The sequence below is a fragment of the Molothrus ater genome, chromosome 6, assembly GCF_012460135.2.
Source record: "Molothrus ater isolate BHLD 08-10-18 breed brown headed cowbird chromosome 6, BPBGC_Mater_1.1, whole genome shotgun sequence".
Lineage (NCBI taxonomy): Eukaryota > Metazoa > Chordata > Aves > Passeriformes > Icteridae > Molothrus > Molothrus ater.
In genome coordinates, this window is record NC_050483.2 from 46,577,234 (window position 1) to 46,597,694 (window position 20,461).

Here is a 20,461-nt window from a genome sequence, read left to right on the forward strand (position 1 = left end):
AGTGTCTTTACACAACTTCTGGAGTACCAACAGATGCAAAGACTCAGAGATGATGAAATGTCAGCAAGACAAAACTATCCCACCGCTCTGTCTAAACACCTCTGGTGCAAAGCCCACTGATACCAGGGGTGAGATTTCAATGTTTGATGATTCTGTGTCCAATCCACATGTAAGGGAAAGCACATATGCAAATACTTGAGAGAAACATTAGAAGCTATAATCATATTTATTTAAAAAAGTGATATCAAATACAACCATATATATTCATGCCTATTTGGAGAGCATTTTCAAAATATCGAACAGTGCTGCCATTTTCCAGTCAAAACAATGACAAAGCATTTCAGCTTTCCCTTTTTAAATCTTTTCAGTATTCTATGCTTTATATACACAAAATAGGAAAAATTATACAGGAATCCAGAGCCAGAGATGTGATATGAAAACAGTCTTGACAAAAAAAAATCTTACTTAAAATGATTTCTAAAATACACAACTATTAGGTAAGAGATGAAAAATTATTCCCTTACAAAATCCTAACTCTACAGTGATTTGTACACAGGGGGTTTCATGTAGCAAAAAGTAACATTTTATCAAAGCTTACATACTTTAAAGACAAGATCAAGGTTCTTATCTTCTTTTTCTTTTTTCATTTTGCTTTTGCACAGCGGCGTTTAAGTATTACATCCCTTTTTTCCCTCCTGAAGTTCCCTCCTGAATTCACACAGTGCCTGTACTGAGGACGGGGGGAGATTAAAAGAAAAGTGTAGATATAATTATTTTTCTTAACAAAGAAAATAATATATAAGTATTTTCATTTGGTGAAAGCAGTTGAAAAGTTACATGTATTAACTGTCTGAAGAACTGTAACTGGGGAAGAAGGTGACTATGGCAAGTTAAATACTCCAGCATTCCCTCCATCTCTGAAATGCAAATAAGGCAAAATGTGTGCATGAGGATTAAAACAATTTATTGCAGAAGAGCTCATGCTTTTAAGATGAAAACCTAGACACAAGACAAAGCTACCAATTCTAAACTGAAGAAGTAAGTATTTGGACCCAGCCAGTTTGAATGTATTAATTATTGTTCTCACTTGACCAAGTGATTGTGTATATGGAATAGGTATGTATTTATTACATGTTGGACATATTTTCTTTTTTTTTGGTAATGATTTGTGAATAATTATCAGGATTTTCCAGGACTTAAGTTTATTCTATGCAAGACAGGAATGGCTTACCAAGCAAACAACATAATTTTCTACCTAAGCCCTTAAAAAAAGTTTCCCCATCAGTTATTCTCTTCCTTGGATTCTTATTTCAACTCCTTTAAAAGTGAAGTGCTAGTAATGTGAATTGCAAAATACTACTTTGTAAGTCTGAATTCTAATTCTCTGATCCTATTCCCCTATACTGTATTTTTCTGTACAAGGCCACCATTTTTATGTTTTCATTATTGTTTGAACCAATTAATACTAGAAAATGTCACATTTTAGAACTGTAACATGTTAATTTTTAAGCCAGTCAGTTTTCTAATAAGACAAACCAGCTTGCAAATGATAATATTTGTCTACTAGACACCTGTAAAAGCCATTTTAATCCCCCCCCCCATTCTGTAAGTTTGTAACAGAAGCAGTAGTCCAACAATAAAACACATCATAGATTTACATTTGTATTAGTTATTTTGAAGTAGTCTGCAAAGTAATGAAGTATGACAAGTCAGAAGAGTACCTTAGCTGAAAACTACACTTAAATTTGCTTCAGTTCTTTGAAGGGCACAGGAAGCCCAAATCTTAAAGTGAGTATCATATCATATATTAGTTTCAGGTCTAGAAAAAATGTAAGCCTTTAAACAGCTCATATTTGTACTTGCTGTGCCTAACAAGAACTGCATGCAAGCGTGACTGCATTACAACACTTGTTCCTCTTCCCTTCACTGTAATACCATGAAAGCTGTTTGTAGAATTATACTCAAAGTCATTATGGAAGATACTTATTGTATTACTCCTGCCCCTTTTATTTTTACTGGCACAAAACCATAATTTATGTCACATGGACCATTCACTGGAGAACAGTAAAATCTGTTGAATGAATGAAGCCTGAAATTTCATCAAATATAATTCTATAATTAAAAAAAACCAACCCACTAACAAAAACCAATGTCTGCTCCCTTACAATGGACTTTGGCCTAAAGCTATAACATGGGAAAAAACCCAACCCTTCAGCTTGATAGGGTAGGTAACCCCAGAAGTACACTCTAAATTAGTAATTTAACAGCATAGTTAAGTCACACTGATAACTGTTTATCGTTGAAAGAATGAACACCAAAAAATGACAGCAGTTTATTGACAGCTTCTTGGCAGGCCCAGACATTTTGAACTTGAGACCTGGGTAATAAAAAATGTACTGTCAGCAATTAGTATGAGTTTTTTCCTTGGGTACAGTTCAAACAGAGGCCCTGTCACTCCCTACAAGTTCTGAAAGGAGGTTGTGGCATGGTGGGGGTCAGCCTCATCTCCCAGGTAACAAGTGACAAGATGAGAGGAAATGGCCTCAGTTTGTACCAGGGGAGGTTCAGTTTGGGTATCAGGAAGCGTTTCTTCCCTGAAAAGGTTGTCCACCATTGGAACAGGCTGCCTAGGCAAGTGGTTGAGCCCCCTCCCTGAACCTATTTAAAAGAGGTGCAGCTGTGGTGCTCGGGAACATTACATTTAGTGGTGGACTGGCTGGTTTAGGTCTTTTGCAGTGACAAAATTACGTGAATTAACAGATGTAGCTTCAATTGCCCTCTCGTATCTGCTTGACTACATAGATGTGCCTATATCATTCAACTTGACATTTCTCTAAAAATCAAACTGGTATTTGCTGACTGACAGTATTTCTCCATAGAAAGGATAATAGTTGTCCCTGTGATCACTGACTCAGCTGTGCCTTTCAGGCACTGACATTTTATATTTCTTCCATATTAAAATACTGGGGTGATGAAGTGACTTATGATGTGACATGAAAGTTCAAAGGCAAACCTCCATGTTTTAGTGATTATAAAATCATATAGTTGGCCTGGGTTACAGTCAGTGAGATTTAAGGGGCTGAGTTTTTGGGGTTTTTTTAATATAGGGCTGCTAGAGCTAGAAATAATATTTTTATTATGTTCTTAGAGAATAAAAGGTCTGAGTTCCAAATACTGGCATCAGCTTGCCCGTCTACATCTATTTATAAAAATGAGTCTTATTTCAGAATTAGTTTATGGCACAACCAAGAAAGGAAAATTAAGCTGTGGTTAATTGACAGATGAGAAAAAAAAAAATCAGTGCTTTAGACACCTTTCTTGCTTTCAGTTTCATAGAAATTTCAAACTGAAAGCAGAAATTCACACCCTGAAAAATACAGCATTTCAAAATGGTATATGCATACATGGACTTTTAAAGTAATTGTTTAGCTATATTAATTTGAGACATCACAAATAATTATAATGTGGATGACAGGATTATTTTAAAAATACAAAAATCAGTTTTTAAAAAGTAGTGCTGTCTCATGTCAAAATCCAAATTGTGTAACACATACTGGTGACATTGGTGAAAATCCAGCACATAGATAAGAAAAACAGAATTTAGCCCAACTATGCATACTATAATAATATCCCAAGCTATCAGGAAACCATTGCTGTAAACAAATCTTTACTGAGAGGTAAGAGCCCTTTCATGTACAGTACTACTTGATGCTGAATGTGTATATCCATCTAGCTACCATTCATCTCCTACTAATTTTAATTAAACGTTACTATTGTGCAAAGATGTAACTTTAGAATATTTTGATAAAGAAATTTGGGATTATCTTTGAAAGCTTCTTAGAATGCCTGTGCTAACTGTTAATGCTTTAACTGGACTACAGCTTATATACTCTATCTACAACATATTTCCATATAATTTATATGTAAACAGAATTTGTATTTCAAGCACCATTTAGGAAAATGAAACATCTCTCTTTTGTTGCACTGAAGTTCAAGGTCAGGTTTGGTCATCCTGTTACACATTCATCCTGGATATCAAAGCAAATGTCTTACAACCAGTAGCATAAGCCATCTCACATACTTTGCTTCCCAATTTTTCTCAGGATCAGAAACAACGTAATAAAAAATTGTAAGGTGCATGAATAAAGGCCATTCCTGAAAAAACTGCAACATTCTGACAGACACTCATGGAAAGCATTTCAGAAAGAACATCCACACAGGCATAAATATTCATTCTTAAAAGAGCTACTTGAACAGGGGTCATTTCAGATTGCAGGAGTGCATCTTATGTGTGTGGCACTGACTTTATGGCACTGAAATCCCCTCCTACTTTCTCTTAGACTCAGTTACAGCTCTTTCATACTGAAAGGCCAGAATAAAGGGTTGGGCTTGATGAGGAAAATTCTCTGGAAGAGGTAGAAAAGAAAACCTGCTAAACCCAATTGGATATATGCTGCTTTTGAAGTAAAAAGAAAGTGGCTTTAACAAGAAAGAACATAAGAAAACAATAATTAAAAACAAACAAGAACAACAAAACCCCAAGCCAAATAAGGCAAGTTATCTGCTAAAAGACAATATGTTAAACACAAATCTAAAATTTTACAATTGGAAGGTAAAACCAAGAATTGTTACAAAGTCAGAAATCACTGAAAGACTCAGGAGTAACATTATAGTCAACAATACAATTTTGTCTTGAATTGAAAAGTATGAAATTGATGGGTTCTGATTTCTCCTGCAGAATGGATAATTTCAAAAGTGGACAGCAGGATCAAAAAGTTGACATTAAGTTGTTCATAATAAACAATCACAAAATAAATTATTTAAGATAATTGGAATTTAATTACTCTCTCCATTTTAGAGTGATCTATTAAAAATAATTTATGAGCATAATTTATTACTTGTATCTGTTTTTCCATTAGTACTGAAGAAAATAATTTGATGCTGTTTTCAGCACCATTTGTATCTTCTATAGAATTCTTCAAAACAATTTAAACTTGCTTTTTTAATGCAAGATTTAAAACCTTTACTTTTTAAAGTTACAGCTGCTACCCTTGTCTAACTTTGTGTGAATGGTTCCAGTAATTTTAACAACACTACTCTTGTGAGCAGATGTTTTGTAGGAGTGCTACAGTTCTCTAAATTAGTGCAATCTTTTTTGTATTTGCAGATCCTCTCTAAACTGACCTCCAGCAGCCCCCCTTTCATTCCTGCTTCCAGAACTCTGAAGTGAACCCTGCTTGTGCAACATCCACACAGTAGAATTTTAATGGAGACTTAGCGTTTTGACAATAAGAGGGAAAAAATGATGTTATTTCTCCTCTTCTGAATTCAAGTGGTTTCTGACAGACTCCAGAGACATATTCATGGCTGCTTGAAGCATGTCTTCTTCACTCATATCTCCTCCTAAAGACAATACATGCATACAAGCTGTAATAAATTCACAGTTCTTAATTATAGTTAAATGCTTTTGTTGTTTTCGTCCACACCCACCTTTTCCTACCCCACTGACAAAACTGGTTTTGTTTTCAAAGTCACTGAACATTCTGCAAGCAGTTTATCACCAACAACAGTCAGTTTGTAACAATATACACCAGTTTTGGATCACCAATACCTGACACTGGTAAGGTCTACACACGGTCTTCTGAAAACTGGTTCCAGTAATTTTGTCAGATACTATGCAAGTTGTCATACAACTTTAAAAACAATTTAGAAAACAAACAGTTGGGGTAATAGCAATGGTCTATACTTTGAAATGGGATATTGACATTCAAATGGAAACAGGCTTTTCAGGAAAGTGATCCTTTCCTTCACTGCCAATACAGTAATGGCTGTAATACACAATCCGAATGGCTGCTCAAGTGCAAAGCAGGCAGGGAAGGAAAATTAACAAACAACACAAAGATGAAAAAGACACATGACAGTGTTGAATGAAAGGTTAAAAAACAATACCTGGGCCAGGTTCTGGAGTGCTTGAACTAAGAGTTGCTTTGTCCTGTAGGTTTGGAGTCTGATTTTGCTGCTGTAGCTGTTGTTGCTGTCTGAAAGTGTCATAAATTTGTAAGAGAGTAAGATTAACTTCAGTATGAGATGTGAGTCAAGTAAGAAGTAGAAGCTGTTTGGTACAATAACAGCCCTGTGCCCAAAATCTCTTTCATCATTTCACCACGATAACCTTCAGATACCTATCTTCCCAGTATTAAATTCCAAGCCACAAGAATATTTTCCCAGGATTTGGTAGCTCTGCATTCTTATCCTACCATATGAAGTCTAACTCCTCCCATCCATAGCATTTCTCCCTGGTCTTTATTTCCTTTATTACTGTAAGACAGAGATAAGGAAAAGCTACAATAGTTCAACTATCTATTAGGAAGGTACACCAGAACAGTAACATAAAATATGTACAATGCTTTTATGTGATGCACATGAGAAGCATCATTACCCAAAGCAAAGTCTTAGAGAAATAATACTTTTTGTTGAGAAGGTAGTTGCAGAAATGTACAGGATTTCATTTAAAATACTTCAATAATGTATGTTTTCTTTCTTCACAAGACTTGCAGTAATAACAAGACTACTGCATTATTAACAAACACTCTCTTACTAGAGGTTTCTCTGTAGGAACCACCTGAGAATAGTAAAATTCAGGTACTGTTAGGAAATCATATTAAGACAGAAAATTTGAGCTGGACCTCAGTAAGAAACCCATCCACACCCCAAAAACACTGAAAAATACATGTACTTCCACATGCAGTTTTCTATCAGCTACTTTACTTTTCAAAATATGCTTGTCTTCTCCTTCGCAGCTCTTCTGAGGAAAGGGACTCTGTCTGACTGCTGTGAGACGACTGAGGCACATTCTGTGGTAATGAGCCTGAGAGCTCACTTCGACGGCTACCTGAAAGCAGAACATGCCATATCCTACTAACTATAGTAAAATGAAGTTAGTAAATAAAATATAACTTAAAAATGTCCTCAAACTTGAAAAGAAGAAAGGCTTTTTTGAGATCTAAGCACCTAGAAGAACTTCGCTGGATAATTTCTCCTCTCCTCACCTTAGGACTGCTTCCCTTTCCTCCTGCAACCCTTTGCCAATTTGTTCTTCCTTCCTAATAATCAATAACAACATCCAAGTTACAACTTTTCAAAAAGCAGGAGGGAGATAGGTGCAATCCTGGATTGTCCTTCCATGCCTCAAACCAGTCTTTCCAGAGATGGTGACACATGCTGGAAAAATTGCCTGACAAACTGATTCCAGGAGCTGCTTAAAGCACTGTAAGAAATTGAGATGAGCACTGCACCTTGCATGCTGAGCTGAATGGCTCTGCGAAGATCAGCCTCTTCATCCTCCATATCAATTTCCTGCCTACTTAGAGCCAGGGCTCTCTGAAAATTCTCTTCATCTTCATCTAACATGCCTGTTCCTTCAAAAGGATGGTTAACTTCAATTGCTTGGTCCACATCACTTCTGGATAGCCTGTGAAATTCATACATTCATAGCAAAATTTAGACAGAAAATATATTAGATTTTATCATGAGGTTTAAATTAGTATGTTCTGCCAATTTAACTCTAGGTTTAACTTTGGGAAAAACATTCTTCTTGTTAAAGTCTGTTACATAAACAAGTATTTTCCTGAAAAATGAAAAAGCACAAAAGGGCTGCAGAGCAACATTAACATATATTTGCCACACACTGACCTCTAAAGCAATGTACATGTTGACAAGAAGCTGTTAAGATAGTAAATCATCAAAAATGATAAGCCCACAAAAAGCTGTGATACATGTTATTCCAACCTACTGCTATTTGAAAGTTACACCAGCAGAAAAGAGTGCATACAGTCTCCTTCTCAGGAGGCCTTGAAGGCCACACTAAAGCAACAGAACCCACGTAAACTGTACACACTTTCCATGTTACTACTAATTATTCCATCAATTTACAACATCAGTTTAACTTTACAAAGGGGAAAAAAGTAATTAATTTCTCTGAGAAGCCTAAAGCCTTTTTATCAGTATGCAATTTGTTCACTATGAAAATTCAGTTAAATCATTGCAGAAGTGCATAAAGGACTAGCTTTATACACTTTAAAGGATGTTTTATATTAGCAGAACACATAAAAAATGAGCAGCACCACAATGTTACAGTGAAATTATTCCAAAAGGGAATGCTGTATGATTTATATGATGTGGAATTCAAAGATCAGTTTCTTGTTCTTTACTACTTATGACAGAATGCACAAACCAGTCTTAATTATAAAAGAATTACTATTAACCATAGTTTATAAGATTTGCCTGAACGATTTTCCTCCCTAAGTCAAAAATCTGCACTATAATATGCTTATGTAAGTGGAAAGACTCAATCAAGTCAGCTTTTGCCCACTTAACAATACAGCATTTTTAAGTTATTAATTTTAATACACCATCAGCTTGCTTTTCCCGTGTGCAACAGCAGTACACATTGAACTAAAGGTACTTCTTGTTACTTCCAAATTACAAACCAATCATACTGAACATTATAAAAAGAAAATCTCTATTTGCCTTACCTCTGATCTCTTGACTGTGCTGCCTCTTCTCCGATCAGTTTTGGTCGCTGCATCTGCTGTACCCGAATCATCTGCAGCAGCTGATCAGCCTCACAGTCTGGCAGGTCACCTTTTACTACAAATATGGAATAACCTGAGAAAAAGAAATTGTCTACAGCATTAAAGTGCAGATACAAACACTCTAAAATGCACACTATATGGAATACAATCATGTGCAATTTAAGATGTAAGACTCTACCTTTTATTATAAGGACTTGGGTTATTTCACTATTTCAATCATAAAACTAAGGGTAGCTACTGAATACGTAAGTTCTAAAAAATTATGATTATTACCTACTTTTAATTAATGAGATTTAACATCTGCAAGTTACTATTACCTTCCTGTTGTAATTGAGCCAAGAAAAGTGCAAGATATGTATCTGATATTAGTTCTGGACCCATCAAGAGAGAGTTCAAGTTAAACCACTGTAATTAAGAAAAAAAAAAAGGTTGAGAGAACAAATTAGCATGAAGATTCCTTGGTAATCCATTCCTGTACATTATGGTAATTTTTTTATTATGGAATATCCAAATAAATCTAGTAAAATAAATTATCAAATTAAAGTGTTGAAGCATAATACCTATACTGCTAAATGTTGTCCATCAAATACTTTAACAGGATATCTGAAGTGTGGAAATTACTGCATGCTGTCTCCCATTACTGAATACTGGTACCAGGGAAACACATTAAACCAGATAAGCTTTAACCATTGTATTTTGATTTATTTCAGACATCATTCTAAAATTCTGCTTAATCCTAGTTTTAAACCTGAGACTAATGCAGTAAGAAACCCTTCATCAGTTAATGCTATGTATTAAGAAATTAATAGATACAGAAAACAGACATTCAATTATTTCCATTAAATACTTTCATGGAACATTTCACCTTTAATAGCTGGTGATGCTGAAAACTAGTGTTTACCCTTCTCTTAAATAATTTTTAAACTTAAATTAAAAAAAAATTACTCAAATTTAGTATGCTGAGAGTACAGCACTATATTACAACAGGGGAGGCTTCATATAAACATACACAAATCATTTCTAGTGACCCAAAGACCATAATTAGTAATTTATAATACTTCTACATAGAAACAGTATTATACTTACATAAAACTTCTAGAGAGGAAATATATTCAATGTGAAACCAGATATTCTACCTTTAAACCCCCATATATAATTCCAATGTAACTAAAGAACTTTTTTTTAGACCTACTCATTCAATATTATACAGTTTTAACCAGAAAGCACCATTTGACTTAGTGGAAGGAGAATTTTATCTCCATTCTCACAGAAATGCACTGATCTACCCAAACTTCCATATATGCACCCACACACTTGCAGCCAGGCTCATACAACAGATTAAGTGACTATCTGCCACCCTGTCATGCAATCACTTCATTTGCCAAAAACACTCCTTGCCACTAGCAAAGGGTAAAAAGACCAATAGTATAGAAGAGTAGGGGAATGAAAACTTCTGTAAAAATCTGATGGACAGACTATAGCAAATTTTAAAAGACACTATGGAGGAGAAAGTTTTGTTAAACTAATTTTGCTTTAACTGTAACAGAGGAGAAGCAACCTATTTTGTCAAATGTTCTCATTACTCTCTAGATAACAGACACCTAGTACTGTCTTCATGTGGTTACAAGCCACAGGTAAAAGAGGAAAAAAGCATTCCCTCTCCAGCTTAGGATGTCTTGGGTTAGAATGCCCTCATAAAATTCCACCCATCGTGGTTGCATTGTATAATAAGCATAATTTAAAGACAACCATTTTGATATCAAATAAACAAAAAATGCCTGTAAACATTAGCCATACTTTTAAACTAAAGCCAAACAGTAGAGTTTAGTTTTCTAACTCACAAGTGACTTTTCTTTATTTTTTTAAATCTGGATGACAACATAAATAGACAGAACTTGAAAAAAGGAACCAAATGGGCAAACAGATTCCTGTCCCACTATTACAGACTCTTAAAGCTGTTTTCCATGAATGTTTTCTCTGAAAAAAGCCCTGAAAAAACCAAACACCAAATCTGCTCGTGTTGTATAAAAGCTCATAAGTTTTTATATGTACTTTTGAGTATCCATTATTATCCATCAAAAACTTGAATATTTTCTTATATCTACCGCCCATTTAAATACAAAATTATTTTACAATGCCACTATCTTACTGTATTAAAATAAATTTGAATTCTGTAGGGATCCTAATCTTTGTTCAGGATTCCCTACTCCCCCTGACCCCCCAGTACAAGTTTTCTTCAGTATTTCATGCAGACAAAAAAAAAAAAAAAAAAGGAAATAGCTTAAGAAGTCACCTAAGACCCTACCAGAGCTGTAGCTCCCCAAAGGACATTCACGAGGGAATTGATCCTACAGTGTTTTCCCAGGCTAATATTTACAATGACCTGCCTGGCATTTTTGTGATAAAACAAACATTTACCTTTTTTTTAATATGGGATACTATTAAACCAAACTGCAGCAAAAGCTTGCAAAAGGGAAGCACAATCTACTTGCAACCACTTTTCCACACCCATTTCTGAAATTAATTTTAAAATAAAAAAAGACAGTGTCACCTGTTTTCCTAACTTTCGAACTGTAAACCAGTGTTCCTTATAATTACAAATAAATGATTTTTCATTTCTGTAAAAAGAAAAACAAAATATATAAATAAAATTAAATACTCTAAAATCAGAGTACATAATAATGTTTAAGATCTTTGCTATCACTAATTCAAACTTAAATATAATAAAGTTTCAGTAATATAACCATTGATGTTACATTACAGAATACTCATATTGCTTTTATGACATTCAGGAAGTTGTCAATATCACTGAAATCTCCATATATCTGTGATGCCACAGATACTGAAATATCACGAAGGCACAGAGGACAGATGTTCTCATGCACCCCCAAAAAGAAAAAAAAAAGAAAAAAGAATCAAAGCCAGGGGGCAATACAAATATCAAAATGCAACGGAGCATAAAACAGCAATTTAAAAGAAAGATTTAAAACATAGATTAAGAGTATTTTTACAGTAAAATAAAAGCAAGGTGCTAAAAGAGTCTTACATAGGATCGATCCCAAGTCTCTGGTACTCTGGGCTGTTGAAGAGGATTAGTTCTAAACCCCACACTTTCAAGGCATTGCTTATAACCTGTCAAAAAAGTACACTTTTCATGAGTCACACTAGTTCAAATCTGAATTCAAGCAATGCAATCATCTTAGCTATGCTAAACAATTATACTGCTTTCATAAAACTTAATTTCAAAACATTGCCAGGAAACCTAGGAATCACATTACTCAAAATGCAGCTGTCATGAATCCACATGCAAGCATAACACTCATATCTTATCTAAGGAGAAGTAACAAAACTAGGATTTAATTCAGCTGTGTTAATGAGCATACTCCTCCAAACAAAGCTGTCATTTCACCTTCCACAGACACTTTGGTAGTTATCATCTCTCTACTTGCAATGCACGGCTCTGCCCTTACTTCCCCCTCCTCCCCAATACAATCTCAATCTTTCTTCACAGTAGCTGTTGGGAATTTTGTACTACTGGATTATCACAGGATCAGTCAGTTTATTGATCTGAGCACCAACTCTTTTACAATAACTCTTTAAAGGTACATGAAATAAGGCTGTAAGAACTTTTATGTTAACAATTCTAATTCCTTTCAGCAAGCCAACTGTGCCTCAAATGACAAAGCAATGACAGGACAAAACAGTAGAACAAGGAAGCATTTTTTTCAGCTACTGAAGCAGCCCAAAGACAGCAGGAAAGCCAAACTGTTAATGGTTTCTTGTTAAAAAGAAAAACAGCTCATTTGGCCAAAAGGAAGTCAAGCTCTTGAGGGAGCCTGGAGCATTGACAAGTACCACTGAAAGCTTGGGAGACAGCCAAAGATGCCTAGAGCTCAAATCTAGACAAAACCCCCAATTTGGTGTTCAAAACTTTTTTTGCTGTTTGTCTGGTTTAAGTATTTATAATTAATTACTTTTCCCTATGGCCCTAAAAAAAACAAAAACACGCAAGAAAAATCTTCAGATCATTGTGATAACCCTGTAACCACTGCCAAGGGCTTTCCAATCTATAATTTGAGAAAGAAATCTGAATTATGCTTTTTCACCTGGAAGACAAGGTCTACACCTGAAGTGCCCACAAAAAACAGCTTAGAACTCAAGCTTATTGCCAGCAGGTGTCATTTCACAGTTCCTGAATCCATGTTTCTCCTATGGATTTGAGGGCCCATCAACTGAATAACTGCAAGTCACTATTCTTAAAGGAAAACACTCTAACATTTGGAACTCCAGCACTTAATCCCATTAAGCCCATAAAGTGGTAACTAGATGGAAAAGCTCAATGCCATTTAAATTACATAAAAGAACATATATTGCATAAATAGAAAATGGTGTCAGAAGAGAGCTGTGCTTACTTGAATTGAGAAGAATCCACTATCATCCATATTTACAGAAGGCTGCTGCTCGATGTGAAGTTGGAAGGCAGAAAGGGGAAAAATGGTATAAACATAAAAGGTCAAAAATAATTGAGTTGTGAAAATAAATGTAACTGCAGATTCTTAAAGCAATGATTTATGTCCTTGTCTGCAAGGCTGATTACAATGCCCCAAATAGGCATTTTAATTTAAAACTCAAACCTTTAGAGATGTTCAGTGCTTAAAGGGCAGACAGACATGGGAATTTCTGTTCCTATCTGACACTGGCTTACAAAAACAAAAGGCAAATTACTGATCCTCCTCATCATGCCTGATCTTCCTACTTGTAAGATGAAGGTAATGTAGCTTTTTGTAGAATTATTATAAAGCTGTACTAGTAACATTTGAAAATGACACATCTAAGATATATGAATGAAAAGGCCTATACATTTAAAAACCTTTAGCACTAGAAAATTAACCTTGTCTAGCTATGCGAGAATAGGTCTGTGCCAGACAATATTTCATTTCAGGCAATATCAAGCAACCTCAAATGAACATAATTTTACCTGTAAAAATGTTCTGTATTCTTCACTAGATACTCCTCCCTCTGCCATTCTCATCCTTTCTTCCTCATCCAATTGCTGTGCAATAGAGGATAACTCAACAGGACTAAAGTATTCACCTTGCAGCAAATTATTCAGACAATGCTGAGCACACAATGAGCCTTCTTGCTAATAATGGAAGAGAAAAGAAAAACGATGGACAAAGAAAAAAAATCACCCCAGGTTAATGCAAACTCTGTAAAATGACTCAACTGTTTCACTCTGGCAAACTTCCTGCCCTCCCCACTCCTGCAGAATACCATATATGCTTCCAATGTATTACACTGCAAGCTATAGAACACAATCCTCCCAACAGCTTGATGGGAGAAAAGCCAACACGCATACTACCTTATTTCCTTAAGGGAAATAAATTTCATGTAAAAATTCTTTTTGAAAACACCATTAATATTGCTAATGACCCAACAAATCACACAGAGACTCTACAACCATCAGAACAATCGATTCCATCCTCTTCCAAAACATCAAAATATGAAAATCAAACAGTTAGATCTCTACTTCCTAAAACAAACATTTTCTGTAACAGACACTCTCATTATCTTTTAACTATTCTTCTCTTCCAGGGGTGGCTATGGACAATCTGCCCTCCACGTTATTGTTGAGAAAGTGATTAGGAGCTGGACAAACAATAAAGCTCCTTTTCCACATGACATTTACATATATGAAGTAGATAAATTAGGGTCATGCCACTAGTCTGAAAATCCTGAAAAGAATGATGGGGAAACAAAATATTAAATTCAGCATAATAAACAATGAATTTTATTTTTATTGATAGACCAATTGACATTGATTCAAATAAAAAACATTTCAGATACTTTGTTACATATCCAGCCCATTACAGGTAACAGAACTATAGTGTAAGATTTTTAAAACATCGGTATAAATTTTAAAAGAGCTAATTAACAATCTCAGACATGATTTTGTAGTATAAATTTAAAAAATCTCTGATCTAAATGAATGTATGATAGGCTCCATCATTTCCACCTATGAGATAAAATAGTGCCTCGTTAAAAAAAAATCACAATGTAAACCTACCAAAGCAGCTTCCCATGAAAAGCAATCTTTTTCCACAAATAACTGTAACTCCATGTGCAAGACAAGTGGTATCAGTTTTAAAATCCTGCTTTTCTCTTTTGTTTTAATCAGTCTTCATTTTATTTACATTAAGAACTCTCCTAACTCTCCGTTAAAAACAAAACCCCTCAAGAACAAAACAGAACACCCCTCCCTCAAGCCACACCCACAGAAACAAAGAATACAAGAATATGCCTTTGAGGAATATTCTTTAAAATTCCATAAAAGCATCATACAAACCATATGTAGAACCCTCCCATGATCTCCCTTACAGCTGAAACCTCGAAAGTTCCCTTTCCTCCAGAACCTTCCTATGGCTTCATCACTCGGTTGAGCAATGAGCTACCAAAGCTATGCTGGCTGTACAGCCAGGCTTCAGTGGAATCCGGAAGCCTCCTCCAGCTCATGCCCTCCCTGCAGCAAGGAACTCATGAGTAAACAGCAGCTTCTGTCCCTCTGGGACCACATCCCTACTGCTGGCCACACGACAAAACTGTGACACAAGAACCTGCTCAACAATCACAGAATAATAGGAAACTGGTTTAGAAACAGAGAGATAGTAAAATACCACTGAAAATTAGTTGTATTACATGCTTACATAGTAATTTCTCTAAAAGGAAACTTTTTAGTAATAAACAGTTAATTCATGCTGTGATAAGCTAGGCCATGTAACAAAAGAGTACATTTTGTTAAACTGTTTTCAAAGCCAGACTGAAGGTCACTGAAGCAGAGGCCATCACGGCTGAAATCCAACACTCACTCTCTGAACAGCAGCTACTTAACATCACAACACTTGCCAAATTTTGAAACCCAAACCTACTCCCCAGGTTTTATGGGTTTCAGAACAGCAATTTTTTAAAGGAAGGTACACAGCTATTTTACTTGACTTCTTAAGGAAACCAATCCTACATAACAAAACAAAGTAACAGAACTAGTAGTAAGATTAACACAGTAAAGTTCAAAGGACATTGGCAAAGTGCAAGAACAAATCCAATTACAATTTGAACAGCATTAGAACAGAAATAGGTCATATTTGCGAAGCTGGATAAATCACAGCACTTCACAGCAGCATTTGTCCTCCAGAACAGGAAATACTGTTCGGCACACAGAAGCACACTGTATGAACTGCGATTTCTCTAGCGGCTCTCCCACTCCCTGCTCATTACACAGGCACAGCCAAGCCAGGCTGTGACGAGACGGCTCTGAGAGCACAGGGGCAGCCCTGCCTGCCGCTGCTTATCCTCGGACTCATTCCTCTGCCGTGCGAGCTCCCTCTCAAGAAACACAAGTAGCTGCAGCCCACATCTCCGCACACCTGGGGCTGTTTCTGCGCTCCCCAGAACACAGTCCCCGTGCTAAAGCGGACGCCTGGCTCAGCCCGGGCTCTCCTTTCCCTGCAGGGCTGGCAGCGTCCAGCCGGGAAGGGCCATAGGCACAGGCACCGTGGAGCGAGGGCCTCGGCTCTCCCCCGGGGCAGAGGACAAGCCACTGCCGAAGGTTCGAGATGCGAGGGCCTCGGCTCTCCGCCGGGGCAGAGGACAAGCCACTGCCGAAGGTTCGAGATGCGAGGGCCTCGGCTCTCCGCCGGGGCAGAGGACAAGCCACTGCCGAAGGTTCGAGATGCGAGGGCCTCGGCTCTCCCCCGGGGCAGAAGACAAGCCACTGCCGAAGGTTCGAGATGCCAGGGAGGAACAGCGCGGCCCGACCCGACACAGCCCGAGCGCACCCCGGGGGCTCCCCCGCTCTCAGCGCAGGGATGGGAGGCCCGGGCACCGCCCCAGCAGCTCCTCAGAGAGAGCTCGCGCGCCTCCCCCGTCTCGGCGGCCCGGACGGCCACAACCGACGGCGCTACAGCCAAGGCGGGCAGGCAGCGGGACCCACCCGGTCCCCCCGCACTCGCTCCTTCACTCACCCGCTCGTGGAAGATCGACTCCATGTTTACTGTGGCGGCCGCAGCCCCCACCCCACGTGACCCGCCCGGCCAATCGCAGTGCCCACCGCCCCCCGGCCGCGCAGGGAAGGCACCGCTGGCTGCGCCCGGCCCGGCCGCCGCGCTGGCGCCCCCTGCCGGGGAGGAGGCCGGCGCGCTGAGCCGCCGCCATCCGCGAGCGCCCCCGCGCGGCAGCCGTGCCCGCAGCGCCGCCGGCTCCTCCGCCGCTTCTCCCCGCACCGAGCTGAGCAGCGCCCGGCACCGCCCGCTCCTGCCTTGGGCTCACCAGCCCATAACACCCTCCTGGTCCGCTCACAAAGCCGCAGTAACTGCTTAACCACTACTCCAAACAAGCCTACAGAGCAAACCCAGAAAGAAACTTAACCAGGTTCAGTAGCTGTCAAGCACATTCTGGCTTTATGGAAGTATTCCTTTAAAGGCTAGTTCCTGAAATAGCTATAAACACATGCATTCCACACCATACACAACAATAACAACTGCCGCCATGACGTTTTCTGAAAAATCCCTTTGCCAGGATTCTTCTCCCGAGAAGCTGAGAAGCCTCAGAGGAAAAGAAAAACAATGATTATCTGCTGCTGTGGAATGCAACAGGTGCATCTTTGATTGGTCTCATGTGGTTGTTTTTAATTAATGGCCAATCACAGTCCAGCTGTCTCAGACTCCCTGGTCAGCCACAAGATTTTACTCCTTTCTATTCCTTTCAAGCCTTCTGATGAAATCCTTTCTTCTATTCTTTTAATAAGTTTTAGAATATATTTTTTTAATATAACATATATCACAAAATAATAAATCAGCCTTCTGAAACATGGAGTCAAGATTCTCATCTCTTCCCTTGCCCTAGGACCCCTGTGAACCACCACATTCAACATAAATGATTTTTGCATAGTTTATTCTATAGTTCTTCCTCTCTTTTCCAGAGTAGGGAAGAAAATTTTTTCACCGCTTATGGACTAATGGAATTCCTGAACACATATTAGTCATGTAATTAAATCAACTTCAAAAAGTAACACCAGAAATTAAACTAGCACTGATGAATTGCAGATGTCCTTTACTGTAGTATCCTCTCAGGGTAAAAACCATATTCCTGTTCTTTCAATATGTGAGGGAAGATGATGAATCAAACAAAAACGTCTTCCTTTTCATCATCAGCTTTTATCTCCATGTTACTTCTTCACCAGGCTTCAACTCCCTGTGTAGAAAAAAAAAAACAAACAAGAAAGAAGACACTAAAATTAGTACCTTTCTTTTTAGAATAATTATTAATAAATGTAAGTACTTATTTGTGTTAGTTTATATTCAACAATACCTTCATTTTGAGATTTATGTAAAAATTTAACTTTCCTTGCAATTACTGTCAGTTAAAAATCCTTCCATACTGTTAAACTTCCTCCTTTCTTTCAAAAGCTTCAATGGATTGAGTCCTCTGATTTCCATTCATTTAACTGGAAGCACTGAACACCTGACTTCTAAGGAGTTAAGAGACTTTTAATTGGATTTAAAATGAAAAATTCTACTTCTTTTAAATTTAACAATTTATTACTTTAGGGGAAAGAGAGGTGTGAAAGAAGAAGGGATTTTTACAAGACGCTGACACAGCAGCCCAACTTCACTAACAAATACATAAGAAAAGTGCTAATGTACCAGTGGGGTAGATTATGTCAAAAGCTTTCTTTCTTACTCAAAATTAATTTAGGTGAGGCCAGAGTTGGAAAAAAAAATCCACTGGTACACAAACTGATAGCAGTCCTACTATCACTTTATGCAATATGACTTTTTTCCCCTCTTCTTTTGTTACCTGATGATCTAATACAAAATTAGAACTGACACAGTCAGTGTCTGAGGTTTTCTGATGGAAATACTCCCTGAGGAGTCACAGCCAGAAAACCAAAACTGATCAGTGCATAAAATCACATAATTCAGTGAAGATATAGCAGCATGTATGTTAATTTCAAGAACTTTGTGATTATTTTGAAGTAACACACTATTATAAAAGTATTTGGTTGAAAAGCGCTGTGATCATTTTAAATTTAAGAGAGAAAATTAAAACTCAAGCACTGTGTTTCTTGCTGAAGTTATAAAGTCAAAATAATGGTTTCCATATCTCATGACCAAGAACTTTACAGTCATTAACAGTAGTTAATGATCCTTTCTTTCATGAAGCTAGCTCCTAAAGATTCCATTTTCAGAAGGTATTACTGACCTAAAACACTTCATGAATGCTTGATATTTTTAGGCCTTTCTTCCCTTTTTTTGGTTACACTCATAACTAAAAAAGAACTGAGAAGCACTTTGAAAAATAACTATCTATGTATATAAGAAGCATCATAAAGCAGACCTTTTATATAATAAGCTCTTGTTTCTGAAGGAAGACAATCTTTCATCATTCCATCTGTCCAAATAGCATCCAATCACAAATCCTAAGGGAACAAGGATGTGAACCCAGTGTTCACGCACAGCTTGGGCAAAATTCACCATGACTGCTGGAAAGAAAAGTGGAACAGGTAAGAGGCACTAATAGATCTGCACTTGGAAACTGTTGCATGTTTGGCACCTTTACTCTCACTTACTAGGATTCTACAATGACATAATACACATGAGGGCTACCCAACACTTCCTAGGACACACATGTGTTCTCAAACCCATACCTGGGTTTCTTAGAAATCCTAACTGTTGACCCTGGGAAAAAGGATTCCATCCTAAAACAGGAGAGAAATAGAACATCTCTTTAATTTACTCATTAAAGTAACTACAGAAGTTTGCTGCTCTGTAAAACATTAGGAACACTTTCATAACCAAAGTGTAGAAGGACACTTCATTATCTGTGTCAAGTTTCAAAGACAAGTTGTGTATTTACCGGGGAGCTGACAGATAATTACATTTCTGAAATAAGGAAGAACATTTAAAAATCACAGAATGACAGAATTATTACAGCTGGAATGGCCCTCCGGAGATCACCCAGTCAAACCTCTCTGCCAAGGCAGGATCACCTGCAGCAGATGACACAGGAACACATCCAGGTGGTTTTTAAATGTCTCCAGAGAAGGAGACTCCATGAGACTCCATGACCTCTCTGAGCAGCTGTCCAGTGCTCTGTCACCCTCAAATTATAGAAGTTTTTCCTCGTCTTGAGGCAGAACTTCTTGTGTTTTAGTTTATGGCCACTGCTCTTTGTCCCGTTGCTGGGCACCAACGAAAAGAGTCTGGCACCCCCGCCTTTGAGACATTTACAGGCACGAACGAGATCCCCTCGCAGTCTTCTCCAGACTTAAGAGGCCCAGCAAACCTTTCCGACCCAACCAAACCCTTCCAGACCAGGGAATTACACAGATTACTACCAGATCCCAGCGCAGTCTGTCACACACAGCGGCGGGCTCGGAGCCCCGGCCGGGCCCTGAGGGCGAGCGCCGCCGCCGTTCCGCCGCGGCCGCTGTGGGGCGGCCCCGCACGCACCCCCGGCGGGACCCCCCGGCCCCGGCCGCTGACTCGCGACACGGCCCCACCAGGTCCCGGTTGAGCCGCCCCGGCCTGCCCGGACCCCGACCGCCCCTCCAGCAGCAACAGCGCCATAAAGCCCACGGCTGAGAGGCGCTCCCGCCCGCCGCCGTGTCCCAGCCGAAGAGGTAGGGGATGGGGCGAGGCGCTCCCAGGGAGGTCCGACAGCGCTTCCGCCCCCAGCACGCTCCCGGCCCCCGCCATTACCGCTGCTCGCGCCAGCACCAGGAGCCGCAGCGGCCGCGCCAAGGGCACCGGGAACGGCGGGCCGGGCGAGACCACGGGCTGCGCAGGGGCGGGGGAGGAGCGCACTCCCCC

General features: G+C 38.6%; 2 protein-coding genes across 5 annotated transcripts; both read right to left on the reverse strand.

Annotated features, from left to right (window-relative positions):
- Nucleotides 1-207: 207 nt before the first annotated feature.
- On the reverse strand, nucleotides 208-16,651 carry ATXN3 (ataxin 3). 2 transcript variants are annotated; one of them, XM_036384547.2, is made up of 11 exons: nucleotides 16,613-16,651; nucleotides 13,573-13,737; nucleotides 13,007-13,051; nucleotides 11,641-11,726; nucleotides 11,146-11,212; nucleotides 8,912-8,999; nucleotides 8,535-8,667; nucleotides 7,296-7,471; nucleotides 6,769-6,892; nucleotides 5,950-6,038; nucleotides 208-5,403 (listed from the first exon to the last, which is right to left on the reverse strand). In XM_036384547.2, the coding sequence occupies exons 1-11, from the start codon at nucleotides 16,634-16,636 to the stop codon at nucleotides 5,309-5,311; spliced, it is 1,092 nt and encodes a 363-aa protein (XP_036240440.1). In that variant the 5' UTR covers nucleotides 16,637-16,651; the 3' UTR covers nucleotides 208-5,308. The 2 variants fall into 2 exon arrangements, with proteins under 2 accessions (XP_036240440.1, XP_036240441.1); XM_036384548.2 differs by having other exon boundaries at nucleotides 5,248-5,403; nucleotides 6,769-6,888.
- An 872-nt stretch (nucleotides 16,652-17,523) lies between these two features.
- NDUFB1 (NADH:ubiquinone oxidoreductase subunit B1) lies at nucleotides 17,524-20,436 on the reverse strand. Of its 3 annotated transcripts, none has more exons than XM_036385060.1 (3): nucleotides 20,351-20,436; nucleotides 18,987-19,131; nucleotides 17,524-17,840 (listed from the first exon to the last, which is right to left on the reverse strand). In XM_036385060.1, the coding sequence occupies exons 2-3, from the start codon at nucleotides 19,124-19,126 to the stop codon at nucleotides 17,804-17,806; spliced, it is 177 nt and encodes a 58-aa protein (XP_036240953.1). In that variant the 5' UTR covers nucleotides 19,127-19,131; nucleotides 20,351-20,436; the 3' UTR covers nucleotides 17,524-17,803. The 3 variants fall into 3 exon arrangements, with proteins under 3 accessions (XP_036240953.1, XP_036240954.1, XP_036240955.1); XM_036385061.1 differs by having other exon boundaries at nucleotides 18,987-19,128; nucleotides 20,351-20,427; XM_036385062.1 differs by lacking the exon at nucleotides 20,351-20,436 and adding an exon at nucleotides 19,297-19,347.
- Between the last annotated feature and the right edge of the window lie 25 nt (nucleotides 20,437-20,461).